Genomic DNA, 19,205 nt, shown 5'->3' with positions numbered 1-19,205 from the left:
AAATCAGAAAAACCTGAAGGTTCCTAACAGCCCTGTTCCTTGGCTCTGTTAAATTATCGGATCCAAAACACTTCTCGTTTTTCAAAAAGAGAGATGGGAAAGCGACAGCAGGAAAAAAAAGGAACTTCAGCCACATAAAAGGTACAAGGAGGTCTGGGGGTCTGTTTTTCAAAGAAAGCATATCTGAAATTTCTTTGAAAAGAGCAGGCTGCTTATTGCCAGAGGGAATTCCAGCTCTGAACTAAGAACCAAAACATGCTGCTGTTCCACCAACCCCAACCACCTGAAGACTTTCTGTAGCACAGAAAGGGGTCCCCAACACCCGGGCCGTGGATCAGTACCAGTCTGTGGTCTGTTAGCAACCAGGCCGTGAGTTGTATAATTATTTCATTATATATTACAATGTAGTAATAATAAGAAGACGACATTGGATTTATATCCTGCCCTCCATGCCGAATTTCAGAGTCTCAGAGCGACTCACAATCCCCTTTATCTTCCTTTCCCACAACAGACACCCTGTGAGGTGGGTAGAGCTGAGAGAGCTCTCATGGAAGTGGCCCTTTCAAGGACAACTCTGCAAGAGCTATGGCTGACGCAAGGCCATTCCAGCAGCTGCAAGTGGAGGAGTGGGGAATCAAACTCGGTTCTCCCAGAGAAGAGTCCGCACACTTAACCACCACACCTAACACTTTAGAAATTCAATGCACAGTTGTATCATCCTGAAACCATCCCCCACCCCCCGGTCTGTGGAAAATTTGTCTTCCACAAAACTGGTCCCTGGTGCCAAAAAGGTTGGGGACCGCTGCTGTAGCATAATGAGGCAAAGTGAAGGAGTGAACTCTGGGAGCAGATGTGAGGGGTGGGGTAATAACCTTGGCCTTCTCTGCCACTGTTTCACTCTTACTGCTGTTGGTCTCACTTGCCCCAGCCCTTACTTCCTCATTCAGGAGCCAGAGATGCTAATTTCCCCCCAGAGAAATAGTACTCTGTAATCTGGAGATGAATTGTCATTCCAAGAGGTGTCCAGGCCCCACCTGGAGGTTGGCAACCCCATTCATGCACTTAATTACATATCCTTCATGGCTCAACTGCTGCAGTCGTCACACCAACTGCTTTTAATTTGCTATCAGAGTTGTCTGCATGAATAATAAAAACTGTTTATGAGGATCACCATCCTCCCCCCATTCTTTGCTAAAAGATTAAGATGCATTTGAAGTGTTCTTTTATTCAATGACGGCTGCATTTGCAAAAGCAAACAAGTTGTTTAAAGTACACAGTGATAAAATTGGAAGATGTAGTGCTTACCCTCAGGCCAGAGGGGAACCTCCTTTACATCACCCTCCCCTTCCTTCACTGAGTTTGTGGTAGCAATGCATAGGCTTCCATCTAGTTTTTATCCTCATAGCAACCCTGTGAGGTAGGCTAAAAGACAGACAGCTCCTGACATAAGAACGTAAGAGAAGCCAATGGCCCATCCAGTCCAACACTCTGTGTCACAACAGTGGCCAAAAAACTGAGGTGCCATCAGAAGGTCCATCAGTGGGGCCAGGACACTAGAAGTCCTCACACTGTTGTCTCTCCCAAGCACCAAGAATACAGAGCATCACTTGCCCCAGACAGAGAGTTCCAACAATACACTGTGGCTAACAGCCCCTGATGGACCGCTGCTCCATATGTTTATCCAGTCCCCTCTTGAAGCTGGCTATGCTTGTAGCCACCACCACCTCCTGTGGCAGTGAATTCCACATGTTAATCACCCTTTGGGTGAAGAAGTACTTCTGACCCAAGATGAACTCCCATGGTGAACTCAGATCCAGATTTCTCTCTCTCTCTCTTGACATTAAATAACACTGGTTCTCTGTCAACACTCAGAGGAATTGGTGCATTCAAAAGGAAGAGGAGAAGGCTGGGATTAAAAGAGCTTCTCTGCTTAGCTTTTGAAACACGTCTGAAAGAATCCAAAGCGGCAGCCTAATTTGAAAGTCAGGAGACTGAAACGACAAACCTGGCCACTGGTGGGGGGGAAGAGAAGCTTGAACGTAACTCCCTTTAGATGCAGTGGGCAAAAGGGGAAATTATCTGCGAAAACAAAAGAGCTCTTGGAAGACTTCTCAGCCTCCTGTGGGAAACATTCACTGGCTCCTTGGAGAGAGGAAAGAGCTTAATGCTGTGTGAGTCATGATTGCCCTGGCAGTCAGCAAAAAAGTCTATTGCAGTCAAGAGCTGACCACTCCAGAAGTTTCTCCCCAGCAAACCTCTCCAATACTGGGGAGCTCTTGTTTCAAAGCTGATGGTCTAGAGATGCCACAGTCTGTTTAAGCAAAACAGGGAGAACAAGGATGAGCCCTGGATAAGCTGGACAAACAGATATGCTAGTGGGTAGATGGCCAAAGCTGTTCAGCAGAAACCCCAATGTAAAAGCAGCTTGGTCTTGATGTGGCAGGCTGAGTCCCAATTAGAACAGGCAGTCCAGAGTTGAGGTGAAAACCCCATTGCCCCCCCCCCCATGTCATCTTACAATTGCAAAGTGAATTGTAGTATCTCTTCCCTGGTCATCAACACAGTGGGCTCCCAAGTGCCAGTAGAATTTCTGATGATTTGATGGGTTGCCAATTTCCAGTTAGGGTCTGGAGATCTTGTGGAATTACAGCTGTTCTCCAGGCTGCAGAGACCAGTTTCCTTGCAGAGAGTGGCTTCTTTGAGGGTGGATTATAAGACATTAAGACCCTGTTCACACAGCGTGTTGAGTCCGTGTTAAACAGACACGGTTCTGTTCCGAATATCTTTGTTCCGGATATTATCGATCAGACTGCCATACTGCAATTCGAATCACTCCACGGTGAAACCGTCTTCTGCCATCCTCGCGATGGCACCATGCAGTTCTTTTTTTCTCCACTTTTAAGCACATTATGTGCATGTGCACATTATGCACATGTGTGGACATGTGCATGCACATAGGTTAAAACATTATGTGATTATGCAGTTATGCACATATCGCTAAGTAGTAAAAAAAAAAATGGTGACCATAAACCGCATGTCTGAGGCTCCTTTTGCTCCAGGACAGCCTTCAGACATCCGGAAGTTGGTTGAGAACTATCCAGACGGGAAACTACGAGGTGAAACCGGAGAACTCAAAAAACACCGCAAAGGAGCAGGTAACAAAATACTCCGGTTCTGAAGATTGGGGGGGGGCGGGCTACTGCGTGTTAATACCGGGAGGCAGATGTTGCTATCTGATCAGCCACTTTTAATCCGGTATGAAACAACAGCAACAACTGATTATACTGTGCGACTGAACAGCCCCTATACCTGGCGGAGCTCTTGCCCCATCTCAAACTTTGCCCCCCCTGGGCTCTGCGCCCCAAATCTCCAGAAAGTTTCCAATCTGGAATTGGCATCCTTATGCGGTACTGATACTGGTCCTACTGGCTACATTTAAATTTGCCCAGTGGGTGGAGGGATACAGAGGGCCACTTCAAGATAGGGAAAATGAGGCAGTGGTCAAGTCAGAAGTCTCTTTTCCTTGCATGCCCTGGGGCCAGTCCAAATCAGGCCCCCCGACTGCCGGGAAATAGATCACTGTAAACTGCTGGATGACTCAACAGGAGGCAGAAGGCAGTTCAGAAGGAGTTAATGACAATATACATGCAAGCTGCTATTGCGGATTGGAAAGGAAGATTTCCAAACAGCCCCAAATTATCCTTGAAGTTAGACAACTGGATGGCGTGAATGATGATCTGAGAAAGTAAGGCATGGATATTTACAGCCTGTTCTGCAGACGGTTACGCTGGGCAATAAATCAAACTCTGCAAGTGAGGGACAGCCACCCGATGATGCAAGCCAGGCTGAGCACATAGGCCTTGGTGGGTCACTCTTGAGCCTGACTTGACAGGCAACCACGTCCAGTGCCTGCTTCGTTTTCTTCTTCTGGAAAGGCATCAGCAGCATCAAGTGCTAGCCCTTGATTGGCATTTAAAGATGAACAACTGAAAGACCTCACTTCCCTCCCCTCCTTCCTTCCTTTCTCCTCACCCCCCCCTTTCAAATATCCTCTTTCTCTTCAAATATTTATACTGCACTCTTCTCCCTATCAACAGGTCTCAAAGCCAGTTTGGTGTAATGGTTAAGAGCAGTGGACTCTAAGCTGGATAACTGGGTTTGATTCCCCACCTTCACATGCAGCCAGCCGGGTGACCTTGGGTCAATCCCAGTTCTCTCAAGAGCAGTTCTCTCTGTGCTTTCTCAGCCCCACCTACCTCACAGGGTGTCTGTTGTGAGGAGAAGGATGGGGATTGTAAGCCACTCCAAGTGAAAGGGCAGTGGATAAATCCAACTCTCCTCCTCCTCCTCCTTCCATAAACTTTTAAAAAAGAAATACAGTATCTTTCTGACAGATGAAGCACTCCTGGGCTACCAGAAGCATAACAAAAGAGCAGTGCTTTACAGAACCTCTGATACCCATGCAAGGTCAGAGCTTTCCCCATATACTACTTGGGAAACAGGCTCACCATGCTCCTGGTGGTGGCAGGCAAACTCCTACATCTTGGGAAAACACATAGAGGTGACAAAAATCCTAGAGCATCATGACATCACTTCTGGGTCCAAGTCCTTGCTGCTGCTATGGTGCCTGTGGGCACCATGTTGGGAACAACTGTCCCAGCTGCTGTATTCAGCACCAGTTGTAGCCTACCTGTTGCCTCCAAGGGTAGCCCTACCAGTGTTGCAGGCAGAATGCTGGACCTTTAGACTTCGTATATAACCCAGCAATGTCCACCAGTTCAGAATGACTTCCCTACAGGGGGTCATCAAAAATGTAAACCTTGTTCCATCTGCCCATTAGCATGGAAAACAGATAATATAGATATAGGAAATGAAAGGGTTTATTTATTTCCCCGTTAGGGGAGGGCGGGATATAAATTTGATAAAATAAATAAATTTAAAACAATACACTTGTTTAACAATGAGATCCATGTATTAGATTCAGTGTGAATGCAAATTGAGATATATGGCATCGAGTGGAGCTACACACCTGGCATGGTTAAAACAATATATTGGTTATATTCTTATTCTTATGAGTGTTGTACTTGGGAAGAAGTTTTCTCATGTCTCTCCTCAGACGTAGGCTCACTCTATGTCCTTAGGAAATCAGCTGGCTTTGGACTCAGTTGTCCCATTAGCAAAATGGGCACAATAATATATAGTTGCTGTGAAGAAGGAAGAGCCTGGGTTTGCTTTGTGCCAAAGCTCTGTGGCTGGAATGGAAGAACTTTTTCCACAGTGGGCAATTTTGCAGCTGCTTTTGACTGCAGGAGTTTCTGAAGGATAAGCCAAGATACTCCAAAGATCAGAGCTGAGAATCCCAACAGAAGCACAGAGAAAAAATGCATAGCCCATCATTAGCAAAGAAACCCAACCTCATCTGTACCCCAGTACAGGTCCTAGTGATCATTCTTGGCTTCCATGGAGGCTTCTCCACTTGGCCTGTTCCATGATCTACAAGTAAGCCACAGCTTTCCAATATAACTTTTGCGAATCGTGTCTTTGATTCCATCCTTAATTGGCTTTCTGGTTTTGTTCCAGTTCTTTTTTGCCCAGGGCTAATTTGGATTTCATTAAAAAAAATTGGCTTTATGCGTCAGATCAAAGTTCAGATGGGGCGACTGGGGAAAGGTTTTTTTAAAATTGCTATTGCCGATCCACCTTTCCAAAACTAATGCTTGCAGGGGAAGTTCAGGTCAGGTAGCGACTAAAACGCTCAATGAAGCAGGACAACCTCAATTTATGTAAGACTTTTGCTAGACGCTCACTAGGTGATGCTTGGCATTCCTCAGTCTCCCTGTCTGCAATATTGGGTTAGTGATACCTGTTGTAATTAGTATGCTGGAGTAAATATTGTGAACTGCTTTAAATGTTAAAAGAGTTCTAGAAGACTAAGTATGTACACACATACATAAGTGCTGTCATTGAAACCCACTCATAGCAACCTCAGCAAGGGGCTTTCAAAACAAGTGAGAAGCAGAGGTGGTTGGCCATGGCCTTCTTCTGTGGAGTCTTCCTTGGTGGTCTATTCTTTATTTATTTTATTAGACCTTAAGCCCACCTTCCTCAGCATCACAAGGCTCAGGGCAGGTAACAAGCTAAAACAGCAATACAATTAATTAGTAAAAACAAATCAATACAATAATAGCCCAAAATAAAATCAGTTGGTGACTTTGGGCACTAACAATGGTGAGGTTGTGCTATCCAAGTACCAATCCTGCTTAGCTTATGAGATAAGAACATAAGAACATAGAAGAAGCCATGTTGGATCAGGCCAATGGCCCATCCAGTCCAACACTCTGTGTCACACAGTGGCCCCAAAAAATTATACACACACACACACACACTGTGGCTAATAGCCACTGATGGACCTCTGCTCCATATTTTTATCCAATCCCCTCTTGAAGCTGGCTATGCTTGTAGCCACCACCACCTCCTGTGGCAGTGAATTCCACATGTTAATCACCCTTTGAGTGAAGAAGTACTTCCTTTTATCCGTTTTAACCTGACTGCTCAGCAATTTCATCGAATGCCCACGAGTTCTTGTATTGTGAGAAAGGAAGAAAAGTACTTCTTTCTCTACTTTCTCCATCCCATGCATTATCTTGTAAACCTCTATCATGTCACCCCGCAGTCGACGTTTCTCCAAGCTAAAGAGCCCCAAGTGTTTCAACCTTTCTTCATAGGGAAAGTGCTCCAACCCTTTAATCATTCTAGTTGCCCTTCTCTGCACTTTCTCCAATGCTATAATATCCTTTTTGAGGTGCGGCGACCAGAACTGCACACAGTACTCCAAATGAGACCGCACCATCGATTTGTACAGGGGCATTATGATACTGGCTGATTTGTTATCAGTTCCCTTCCTAATAATTCCCAGCATGGTGTTGACATTTTTTATTGCAATTGCACACTGTCTTGACATTTTCAGTGAGTTATCTACCACGACCCCAAGATCTCTCTCTTGGTCAGTCTCTGCCAGTTCACACCCCATCAACTTGTATTTGTAGCTGGGATTCTTGGCCCCAATGTGCATTACTTTGCACTTGGCCACATTGAACCTCATCTGCCACACTGACGCCCACTCACCCAGCCTCAACAGATCCCTTTGGAGTGCCTCACAATCCTCTCTGGTTCTCACAACCCTGCAGTGTCATCTGCAAACTTGGCCACTTCACTGCTCACTCCCAACTCCAAAATCATTTATGAACAAGTTAAAGAGCATGGGACCCAGTACCAAGCCCTGCAGCATCCCACTGCTTACCATCCTCCACTGCGAAGACTGCCCATTTATACTCACTCTCTGCTTCCTATTAATCAGCCAGTTTTTGATCCACAAGAGGACCTGTCCTTTTACTCCATGACTCTCGAGCTTTCTAAGGAGCCTTTGATGAGGAACTTTATCAAAAGTTTTCTGGAAGTCAAGGTAAACAACATCTATTGGGTCTCCTTTGTCCACATGTTTGTTCACCCCCTCAAAGAAATGTAACAGGTTAATGAGGCAAGATCTTCCCTTACAGAACCCATGCTGAGTCTTCCTCAATAACCCGTGTTCATCAATGTGCCTACTCATTCTGTCCTTGATAATGGTTTCTACCAACTTTCCTGGTATTGAAGTCAGACTGACTGGCCTGTACTTTCCCTGATTTCCTCTGGAACCCTTTTTAAAGATCAGGGTGACATTTGCTACCTTCCAGTCCTCAGGAACGGAGGCAGATTTCAATGAAAGATTACAGATTTTTGTCAGAAGATCCACAAGTTCAACTTTAAGTTCTTTCAGAACTCTTGGATGTATGCCATCCAGACCTGATGAATTATTAGTTTTTAATTCGTCTATCAATTGTAGGACCTCCTCTCTCGTCACCTCGATCTGACTCAGGTCTTTCAACACCCCTTCCAATATAAGTGGTTCTGGAGCAGGCAAACACTTCTCATCTTCCGCAGTGAAGACGGAGGAAAAAATGCATTCAGCTTCTCAGCCATTTCCCTATCCTCCTTTAGTAATCCTTTGACTCCTTGGTCATCCAAGGGCCCACTACCTCCTTGGCTGGTTTCCTGCTTCTAATATATTTGAAGAAATTTTTATTGTGGGTCTTTATGTTTTTGCAATATGCTCCTCATAGTCCCTTTTTGCCTGCCTGATCACAGTCTTGCTTTTGATTTGCCACAGCCTGTGTTCCGTTTTATTAATCTCACTTGGACTGGTTTTCCACCGCTTAAAGGAGTCCTTCTTACTTTTTACAGCTCCCATTACTTTGTTTGTTAAACATGCAGGCCTTTTTTTATACCTGTTTGTGCCTTTCCTAACTTGTGGTATATATTTTATCTGAGCTTCTAGGATTGTAGTTTTAAATAGCCTCCAAGCTTCCCCAAGGGTTTTGACCGTATTTACCTTTCCTTTCAGTTTCCTCTTCACATGCCTCCTCATCTCAGAGAATTTATCACTTTTAAAGTTAAATGTGGTTGTGCCAGTCTTTTGGGCTATACTATACCATTCCACATCCCCAGAAAAGCTAACTTGTTGAATTTAAATCTTTGGGCATGGTCAGACAGGCAGGTTGCCACCGGGACAGTAGCTTGGCTTTAAATAAGCCACTTGAGTTTGGGGCAGTTTCTGTCCATCAGACAGCACCCGTAAGCAGGCATCATAGTGCCACAGGCCTGTGGGGTTGTCCACATTGTTAACATGTTACAACCACAGATCTGCAACTGAGTTGGGCTCCCCGCCCCCCCCCCCCCCAAAAAATCATGCTGTGCATGTGCAGATGCAGACAAGTGCACACATGCTCCTAGCCACGTTCTTTTGGGGCACTGAAGTGTACATCAGAGTGGAATTCGAGGAGCGGAGGACACACTGGAAACTGAGTGGAACAGTCCCATCACTCGTGTTTCCATGATGCATCTGGCTGATCAGAAGCCTGGAAACCCGCCATGGAAGTGCTTCACCAAGGTAGCCACCAAAATTTCCACATGGGAGTTGTTTTAGCACAAGGGAAGGATGAGTGGGGCATGGGAGCCAGATGTGTGCATGTGATCCCACCAGGGGTGCAATTCTAGCAGGAGCTCCTTTGCATGTTAGGCCGCACATCCCTGATGTAGCCAATCCTCCAAAAGCTTACAAAAAGGAGCCTTGTAAGCTCTTGGAGGATTGGCTACATCCAGGGTGAGTGGCCTAATATGCAAAGGAGCTCCTTCTAGAATTCAACCCCTGGATCCTGCCCATTTAATCCAGAGGAGAGGGAGATGTCTGGCCAAACTGCTTGTGTGATTGTACCCTTTGTCTCTCCACATGTGCTGCTTAAGTGGTTAAAAACTGTTCCATTTAAGACTGAAAGATGCTTCCCCACAAAAGAGAGGCAGCTGACCAAATGCTCAAGCACCAGATCTGTTGTGTTTTAGAATAACTCTCATTACGCCATGCCAGTTGGTCATTTGTACTGTAAAGAGAGAGACAAGCAAGCTCTCTTAAAGCATCATTTATGCAACTTAACATTTGTGCATGCAAGGGAACAAACTCACCCATTCTTGAGCAATCTTTTGTATTGGTCTGAAAGAGGTATAATTTCTTGAAATGTTTCATACCAAAGAAGGGAAACAAAAGGCGGTTTTCTTCCATTTTTTCCTTTTAGAAAAATAAAATGCTGGGAGAAAAGCACCCATTTGCTTATAAAATCTAGACGCGTGTTTACCAAGGATGCCAGACTCTTTGGCTGTGATCCAGCCATGTGTGAGTGCAGAAGACTAAGTGTAGCTGGGATTGCCAGTTCTGAGTTGGGAAATACCGGGAGATTTGTGGGGTGGAACCTGGAGAGGGCGGGGCTTGGTGAGGGAGGGACCTCAGCAGGACATAGTGCCATAGAGTCCGCCTTCCAAAGCAGCCATTTTTCTCCAGGGGAACTGATCTTGATTGCTTGGGGATCAAGTGTAATGGCAGGAGAGATCCAGGTGCTACTTGGAAATTGGCAACCCTACATGAAGCTCTTGTAAAGGAAGCACAACCCATGTAAAGCAGGGCAGAGAAACAGGAGGGAGAGAGATGCAAACCTCATGTTCTCAGGGCCAAATGAAAAGTTATCAGTTTTTAAAGAGCTGGAGCTGGGGCTGGTTTCACACTGTGAAATTGACACAATCTTATCCCATTGCGAAAAAAACTGCTTCAGTTTGAACTGTTTTTGGGCAACTAGATAGCCGCTGCCGAAGCGGCAGGATCCCGGCAGTGGTTTCTGGTTGCCCATTCACACTGCTAGCCCAGCTCAACCATGGACCCGATGCAGAAAGGGTTGTCTTTTTAAAAAAGGGCCCCTGTGCGTGTGCGCCATCGGAGAAGCGGACAAGTGCACCTCGGAGAGGGGTGAGGGGAAAAAACACCCCAACCTTGCCAGAAACAGCTCAGTGCGATCACACAGCTCTTCTGCTTATGAGTCGCTCCAGGGCATTCAGACAGTACTGATTATGCGACCTACATCCGATTCAGGGGGATGATACCAGAAAATCCAGGTAGCTTTTTGATGCAGATAGGAGCCGTATGGAGACAGGGTGAGAGCGGGTGCAGCTCGGAGGGCAGATGTGCTCATGTGATCATGCACTTTTAATCCGATTGGGAGGCAGGACTAGGTTGGGGCAAATCTGTGTGAAACCACCCTGGGTTTCTCAGACAGACCCAACTTGTATTGCCTACAACCACATAGCAGCTTCATGGAATGGCTTCTTTACAAGTGCTGAGGGCAGGGGGAGAAGTTCTCCTGCCTCCTTCCCATCCATTTTCCCACCTGAAAACTATGTGGGGGGAAGAAAGTTATTTCTCCAGTTTTGCAGCTCTACATGTAGTATCTAAATATATGGAGCTTCCTCCCCCAGAAGTCAGTTCCCACAGTGAGGCTGAAGAAACACAAGCTGGGGTCCCCAAGTCCTAAATGGTAACATTTAGTTTGGCCCCCATGAGAGACTGCCCTGAACCCCCACCTTAAGCTTAGGGTTACCAACTTCCAGGTGATGGCTGGCGATCTCCCACTGTTACAGTTGGTTTCCAGGAGACAGAGATCAGTTCACTTAAAGAAAATGGTTGCTTTGGAAGGTGGACTCTGTGACACTCTACGCAATTGCAGTCCTTCCCCTTCCCAAAGCCCACCTTCAGCAGGCTCCACTTCCATAGTCTCCAGGTATTTCCCAACCTGGAGCTGGCAGCCCTTGAGCTCCTTGGAGGGAGGGCAGAAAAGAGAAAGTTAGAGACTGAGAAATGCTATATTCTAGTAGCCACTCATGGCCTCCATTTGTGGGTAGCTAAATCTGTGGATTGAGGCCACACTAGGGTTGCCAAGTCCAATTCAAGAAATATCTGGGGACTTTGGGGGCGGAGCCAGGAACAAGGGTGTGACAAGCATAACTGAACTCCAAGGGAGTTCTGGCCATCAGATTTAAAGGGACAGCACACCTTTTCAAATGCCTTTCTTACATAGGAAATAATGAAGGATAGGGGCACCATATTTTGGGGCTCATACAATTGGACCCCCTGGTCCAATCATTTTAAAACTTGGGGGGTATTTTGGGGAGAAGCACTAGATGCTATACTAAAAATTTGGTGCCTCTATCTTAAAAAATAGCTCCCCCAGAGCCCCCAATACCTGCGGATCAATTCCCCATTATTTCCTATGGGAATCGTTCTCCACAGGGAATAATAGAGCGTCCAGTAGACATTTCCCTCCTCCCCCAGTCACTTTCTAAAGCGGGGGGAGGGCCTCCAAACCAGGGAATCCCCTGCCCCCTCCCTCTCTCACACTCACAAATACTTACTGGGTCTTGTTCCTGCAGATCTTTACTTGCTCTGAAAACTGAAAGCAAAAGAAAGAGAGGGGCCTTTCTCCTTCGAAACTGTTAATGACCCTTTCCCATGAAGCCCTTCCTGCTTCCTGCTCAGCCTTAAAGGCACACAGACCTGTTTGCAGGTTTCTAAACCTGCAGGAGCTCTAAAACTTCATGGTGACTGTGGGGGCGGGGCTTCCTGGAGGAAGCCTGTAAAAACGGGATTGGGCAGCCTAGACCACACAGAGGCTAAATATTTTTTGGCAAACTTGGAGCACTCCCCAAGTTAGCAGAAAATTCTGCTTTTTAAAAAAATGCACAGGAGGGTTTAAATCCCCCTCTCGCAGTAAAGCAGTATTCTCTGCTCTTTCCTTCTTACCTTTATGGTGAAGCCTGGAAGCTACTGCAAACCATTCAGGCACTGCTCTGGGCCCTGCCATAGCAGTGGCAGATGCCAGGAGTTTTTCTGGGCCCAGGCAAATTCTGGAAGCCATTCAGGGCCTTGCTGCTGCTGCCATAGATACTGGGAGCTGCTCCGTGTTCAGCAGTGGCAAGCACTAGAGCCGCTCCGAGCTTGGAGCGGCTCCCAGACACTTCCCCCTCCCCAATGAATTTTGCAGACCTCCATTTGTCAGTCTCTAGCTGGGAAAGCAGGGAATTCAGAGAACCTGTTACACATATTGTTATAGTGTTATAGCAATATAGCAATGTTTCATGGCCAATTGTTTTAAAAACTGAAAAAGCCCTTGTGGCCCAGGGAGCAGAGGGTGGCTGCTGCGTGGAAACTGTGAGGAAACCTGCCATGTAGAAGCCCTGTTGCTGCTGCTCTGTATCAGCTGCCACACTGGTAGAAGGGAAACCAAAGGAGCTTGTCACCATCTGGAAACCTCCTCTATAATTAAAGCCCATGGCTGGGCTGGGATACGGGACCTGTCTCATTGCTCCTTAACTGTTAACACCCCTGGATTACACCCCTCCCCCCCGTTTTTTTTAACGTCGTGATTTTGAAGAAGGCTGCAGATTTATACCTTGCCCTTCTCTCTGAATCAGAGACTCAGAGCGGCTTACAATCTCCTATATCTTCTCCCCCCGCAACAGACACCCTGTGAGGTTGGTGGGGCTGAGAGGGCTCTCACAGCAGCTGCCCTTTCAAGGACAACTCCTGCGATAGCTATGGCTGACCCAAGGCCATTCCAGCAGCTGTAAGTGGAGGAATGGGGAATCAAACCCGGTTCTCCCAGATAAGAGTCCACACACTTAACCACTACACCAAACCGGCTCTCCTTTGGCTATAAATGTTATGAAATTTCCATTTCATAGTATCTGAAGAAGCAGTTCACCAAAGCTGCTGCTGGGATAACGGTTCTGCTTGATTTCTGTTTTACTTTAGTTTTATTTTTTTTTAAGCTGCATTTTAGGACTGGGCACTCTAGACGTGACCTTTCCCAATATTATGAAACCTGAAACATTCCAGATTGGTTTTTCCCCCCTTCTGTTTTGTTATTCCCTCCAGGAGACACTACTGTTCGGTGTGAACAACTGGATCTGCTTCAGGATTGGCTGTCTGATTTCAGAAAATCTACCTCCTCCTCCAGCACAGCCAATCCAGAGGAGCTGGTGGCATTTGATGTACTCTGCGGGGATCTGAACTTTGACAATTGCTCGTCAGGTAAGATGAAGTCCTTCCCTCTCTGTTTCCCCTCCTCCCCAAAAAATCCTTTTTGAAATTGATGTAATCTTCCAGTGTTCCCTCTAAGCTGAGTTAGTGTGAGCTAGCTCACAGTTTTTTAGCCTCTGGCTCATACATATTTGTCTTATGGAAAAATGGCCCCAGAGCAAACAAATTTATATAGTAGCTTGCAACTTTAATGCAAGTTGCCACAAAGTAGAAATTTTTGCTAACAAGACTCCACAGTTTAGAGGTTGCATTGGGGCCTTCTAGGGCTGCCATTTCTGGCTTAGTCAATTCCTGGAGATTTGGGGGGGCAGTGCCTGGGAAGGCAGAGTTTCGGGAGAGGAGGGAGTCCAGTGGGGCTGTGCTACCATAGAATCCACCCTCTGGAGTTGCCATTTCCTCCAATGGAACCGATCCCTGTAGTGTGGAGATCAATAGTAATTTTGGGAGGACTTCAGGCCCTGGGACTTCCAGCTCTGTTTTGGGACATACCTAGAGATTTTTGGGGTGGAGCCTGGGAACAGCAGTGTTTGAGGAAGGGAGGGACCTCAGCAGGATATAATGCTCTAGAGCCCATCCTCCAAAGCAGCTGTTTTCTCCAGGGGAGCTGATCATGGCCATCTGGAGATCAACAGTAATTGTGGGAAATCTCCAGGTGCCACTTGGAGGCTGGCAACCTTATAAATTCCCTTTTATTTCACTCACTTCTCAGATTGCCAGCATTAAGGCTCTTCTTGTTAACAGCATGGGTTACAAAGTCCCGTTTTCTTGCCACATCCTTGGATTCCTGGTTTTATTGTTCTGCAAATTTTTCATTATTGTGTGCTGGTTTTACTCAACAGTATTATCTATAATTTGATTGGATCTTTACTGTCTGGGTTATTGTATTTTCGTTTTGTGACTGTTAGGCAGCTTGGATAGTTTTTTGGGAAAAGCGGGGCCGTATGTTTCTTAAATCAGTATGTTAAATAACCAGCCAAACACAAATGTAGACATTGCGCTGTGCAGAAGAGGGGCCTATAGAGGTGATTGAATCAGAGTCACCTTCACATGATTTTATTTTTAACTGTAAAGGTTGTTCTTTTCTTAAAAAGAGAGAGAGACATAAATATATTAGTTTTGTTGCCTTGACAGTAGACAGTGACAAATGATATCATTAGCACCTTTTATGCCCACTCATGGGATTCCCCGGGGAAAACTGAAAAGAAATGCTGAAGTTTTATCTGGCTAGAAGTGCAGCAATAACAGGGATGCTTTTGGCTTTCAGCATTTTATACACTATTAGCTTCACAGCAGATTATAGTAGGCAGCTTGGCTGAGCAGTGGGTTGGATCCAACCAGTTTTCCACTAATGGAAGGAAGACGAAGAGGTACCCTTTGATCACCTAGACTTAGGATGGTGGAACTTGGGCAGACAATAGCCATGTAGGACTAGAAGCTGCAATATGGAGGGGAACTGGGTGAAATGGAGAGAAAAGGCTGACTCAGATGGAGAGTTGAACTTAGATTTCCTCAGAGGCTGAACATACAGTTGGCTCCAAGACATTTCCACACCTAGGTGGAAAATCCACAAGCCTTTATTCACACACACAGCATGAACAGCATAACAGTAGTGAAATAAATCACTGAACATTTTAGGGCTGCCAAGGGCTTCTGCTTAGTCTTACCTTCCTTGGGTGGACATCCACACTTACTTTTTTACTCACTTACTTGCTTAACAAAACATTTACACCCCACCTTTCTTCATGGTAAAATAGCAAATCCTCAAATCTCTTCCCCACCCTTAAAAGATGCCTGCCATTCAAACCCTGCCAAAAAGCCCTGGTAAACAGAGAGGCCCTACAGCATCTCCAGCAGATCTCCGAGGCCTCCCTCACCTCTTCATGGAGCTCATTCCACAGAGCTAGAGCCACAACAGAAAAGGCCTGGGCACTGGTCAGTGCCAGGCTGGCTACCCTAAGTAGTGGAATAGCCAACAGACAGTCAACCATAGATTGTTCATGGGACTGTGTGGAAAGAGATGGTCCTTCTTCAAATAAAAGGGAAAGAAGAAATATCTGAAAAGACACAGGTGGCATTTTTGAAGCATCTGGGTTGATTTTAACTGGAACGGGTCCATTTACATGGTCCCCTCTTGCTTTTTGTCCTCCCAAGTTCAGCCCTCAGGGATGCTCCTCTTCCTTTCTTCACCTCCAATTGGTTTGCTTCCCCTTTGATTTTTCTCTTCCCCTTGTAGATGACAAGCTTGAGCAGCAGCACTCCTTGTTTACACGCTACAAGGACCCATGCCGCCTTGGTCCTGGGGAGGACAAATCATGGGCAATCGGTAAGGTGTGGGACAACAGCCTCAGGGTTGATAGAGTTGCCTTTGGCAAATGCTGGGAGGTGTTGAGGGCAGGGCCTGCAGAAGGTGGAGTTTGGGGAGGATGTGATGTCGCTTCTGCGTAGTAAAGGCCATAGAGACGTAATGAAATTCCTAGAGCACTGCTATGGAGGCCATTTTCCTGTCATTTTTTTCTCCTGTTCCTCATTTTCTCAAGGTTGGGGGGATTGGGGCCATAGGGGCAGGCGTTGGCTTGCCATGGGCAGGCAAATATCAATTCTACTGGTGAAGGAAGCCTGAGAGCCAGCAGGTGACACCTGTTGAAGAAGCCCAGATGATGTGCCAGCAGGGTCTTGTTTCAAGTTAGTTGCACACTGAGCCCAATTCTCTAGTGGGCCAGAAGAGGTGGAAAAACAAGCACTAAAACATAAGCACCTTTGAAACTTCCTTCATGTGCTTTGGGTGCAGAGCAGGATGCAGAAGAGGGTCATTATTAAAGCAAAAGTAGGAAGATTCATACTATGAACCCACATCAGAAGAACAGAATGTACTGCCACAGGTAATGTGGGCACCTCTTCTTCAGATGACGGCACCCTTCCTTTTGCTGGATTAACATATTAGGTGACAAACATCTGTTGGTGTCCTTGCTAAAACTAATTAAATGATAAATATTTGTTATATGGCAAGACAATAAATTATTGTGCCATATATTTATTGCAGATATTGTTTTATTGGCTGTTTAATATTGGATAAGCTATTTTTTGTGTTCTGTTGCTTCCTGTGAAAAGTATTGTTCTTATTAAAGCATACTTTTGGTTATTCTGGTTCCATATTTTTTAAAGCTTGCTCACTCAACTTGTTGTTGTTACCTAATCTGTTTTGTTGGGTTGGGTTTTGCTGTTGCCCTCCCCTTTTTGTGGTACAGTCCATTACTGTGTGCTCCAGAGATTCTATCATCTCATTCCCTCCTTGAACTGCTGCACAAATAGCCAGGCTTCTTGAAGTTTTAGTGTGGTGTACATGACTCAGAACCATCCAAATCATCCCCACAGTCTTATGTCACCATAGCAGTGCGGGAACATCTTCAGGATGGGGAGAGGGGCTCCTTCTTACTATGTGGCTTTGGGGGCTTGGGGCTTTGAGTATGAAAGTGAACACGCATGGCCCCTACCTGAATAGTTCAGGCAAGCCTGATATTGTCAGATCTTGGATGCTAAGCAGAGCCAATACAGGCAAGTATTTGGAAGGGAGACTTCCAGAGAATACCAGGAATCGGGAGGTAGAGAGGCAGGCTATCAAACCACTTCTCTGAATGTTCTCTGTGCCCCAGTAGGAGCTGCCAGAGATTGCCATGACTTCCAGGCATGGTCACACACACAAACACAAATGCAAAACATACCACCCCCACCCTCCAAAAAGGAAGAATTGAACACACAAAGCCATCCATGGTCTGGAAGAAAGGAAGATCTAAGCCCACTGAGCTAACCTGAGGGAAAAGGATGATTCCTTTCCCACAGCTTCTCTTGCCTGCCTTCTCATTTTCTGTCAGAACAGAACAGCCTACTGCAACCACAGTGCCTAGCACCAAACAACTCTCTGCAGGAAGTGTGTGCTGGAACAGGAAGGGCTGTTTCAGCAGCCCATAATGGAAATTAAATAGTTTCAAGCTGTGATTTTCAAGGACCATTATCAGCATGTTACACATTTCTGAAGAAGTCAGAAGTGCTCAATTAACGCTGTGCAGAGCCATCGCATCTCCTGTACACACTACTACATAGACACCCCTCAGGAGAGATAGATGGGATGGGATTGAAGACGAAGCTCTTCACAACCTCCCTTTAAATTGTACAAGTACTGATTTCCCTCCCACACACACACCTATAAGAACTACTCTTCTGTTTTCCCAGTATTTCCATCCCAGAAGTAACAGTCATGCCTATATCTGTGTGAAATACAGTTTTAAAGACAGAAAGATCAGTTTGGTTTCATAAACCCAACTTGATAGCAAGCCAATAAATTGGCAGATACAAATAGAAAAAGAAACATACCTCATGAAAAAAAATGCTGGGAATGGGAAGTCTGAGGTCTGAGTGAAGGACTCAGGGAATACCTACACTATAAATTTTAGCAGATGTAGCTGTCATTTCTTCCCAGGTTTTCTCTGAGGAAGCCAGAACAAACTGGAGCCTCAAATACACCCTGCACAGTGGTTGTTGGATCCAAGAACATTTCTTCAGAAATCGTCCCACAACCCAGTTCCAGGGAAAGGAAGAGAGAGTCTGAAAACTCATATCATCGATATACACACATGATCCCAGGCAGTTACTTTTAAACCGTTTGAGACGGAGGTTTAAAAAAAAAAAGGAACCACCAACTTTGCAACTGCATGCTGAAATAATGTCTTTTATACAAAGCTTCAGTTTGTGAAACAGCTGCATCCATTTTAGGACCAAAGTTATCCTTCTGTTATCCATCTATGGTAACATCTGGCCTTGATTACTGTAATGTGCTTTACATAGGGCTGCCTTTGAAGACTGTTTGGAAATTTCAGCTAGCCTGGAATAAAGCTGCTAGACTGTTGACTGCAGCAAAGCCTTCAGAACATAGTTCCCTAATTCTGAAACACTGGGAGCCAATTAAGTTCTGTTTCTGGGCACAATTTAATGTGCTGGTATTGACCATACCTAAATGATCTGAGCCCAAGAAATCTCAAGGACTGCATCTGCCATTCGTTAAGAACTTCAGCTGAGTTGAACTAGGTGGTTGCATCAGACAGGAGCTTTTCTGCAGTGGCACCCCAGTCATGGAACTTCCTTCCCATTCAAATTCACACCATCCTCTTTTAGGTGCCATGGGGAATCCAATCTATCATGTTCACTTTTGACTGTATAGCTTCCTGAAACTACATTCTGAGTTTTGTTGATGGTTTTATCTCATTGCTTTATTGTTTATTTGACTTGTTGTTTTAGTCATTTTACCTTGTAAGGCACCTTGATTGTGTTGACATTTTAAAAATATGCAAACAACAAACATTAAAATGGTGTGCCATTTTGCTAGATTTCCACCCATCATGACAATTCAGAAACATGCTATTGTTCAAGACTGAAATTATTCCAAACCATGAGTGAACTTACATCAAAATGCCCAAGGCCTAAATAATATGGTAATGCAGAAGACACACACATCTCACACCCCCATCCAAATAGCAAAAAACCAAAAAACTATGCAATGCAGAATCAGGCATCCAATACAATCACGTCTCTTTCTCTTCACAGGAACTTTGTTAGATCCAGAAGAATTGTATGATGAAGAAGTCTGCACCCCAGATAACTTACAGAAGTACGTATAACCTTTTCCTCCACTTATTTTTAT

At 45.4% G+C, this 19,205-nt stretch overlaps 1 protein-coding gene across 1 annotated transcript in view; it reads left to right on the top strand.

The window, feature by feature from the left end:
• SMPD3 (sphingomyelin phosphodiesterase 3) overlaps nt 1-19,205 on the top strand; it is a 144,828-nt gene that overhangs the window by 113,359 nt on the left and 12,264 nt on the right. Inside the window, exons 4-6 of the mRNA XM_060254454.1 lie at nt 13,349-13,504; nt 15,747-15,836; nt 19,109-19,172. Of these exons, the coding sequence (XP_060110437.1) occupies nt 13,349-13,504; nt 15,747-15,836; nt 19,109-19,172 (310 nt within the window). The remainder of the gene's footprint in view (nt 1-13,348; nt 13,505-15,746; nt 15,837-19,108; nt 19,173-19,205) is intronic.

The sequence above is a fragment of the Heteronotia binoei genome, chromosome 14, assembly GCF_032191835.1.
Source record: "Heteronotia binoei isolate CCM8104 ecotype False Entrance Well chromosome 14, APGP_CSIRO_Hbin_v1, whole genome shotgun sequence".
Classification (NCBI taxonomy): Eukaryota; Metazoa; Chordata; class Lepidosauria; order Squamata; family Gekkonidae; genus Heteronotia; species Heteronotia binoei.
Note: the sequence above shows the minus strand (reverse complement) of the source record. Positions and strands in the feature narration are given on the sequence as shown.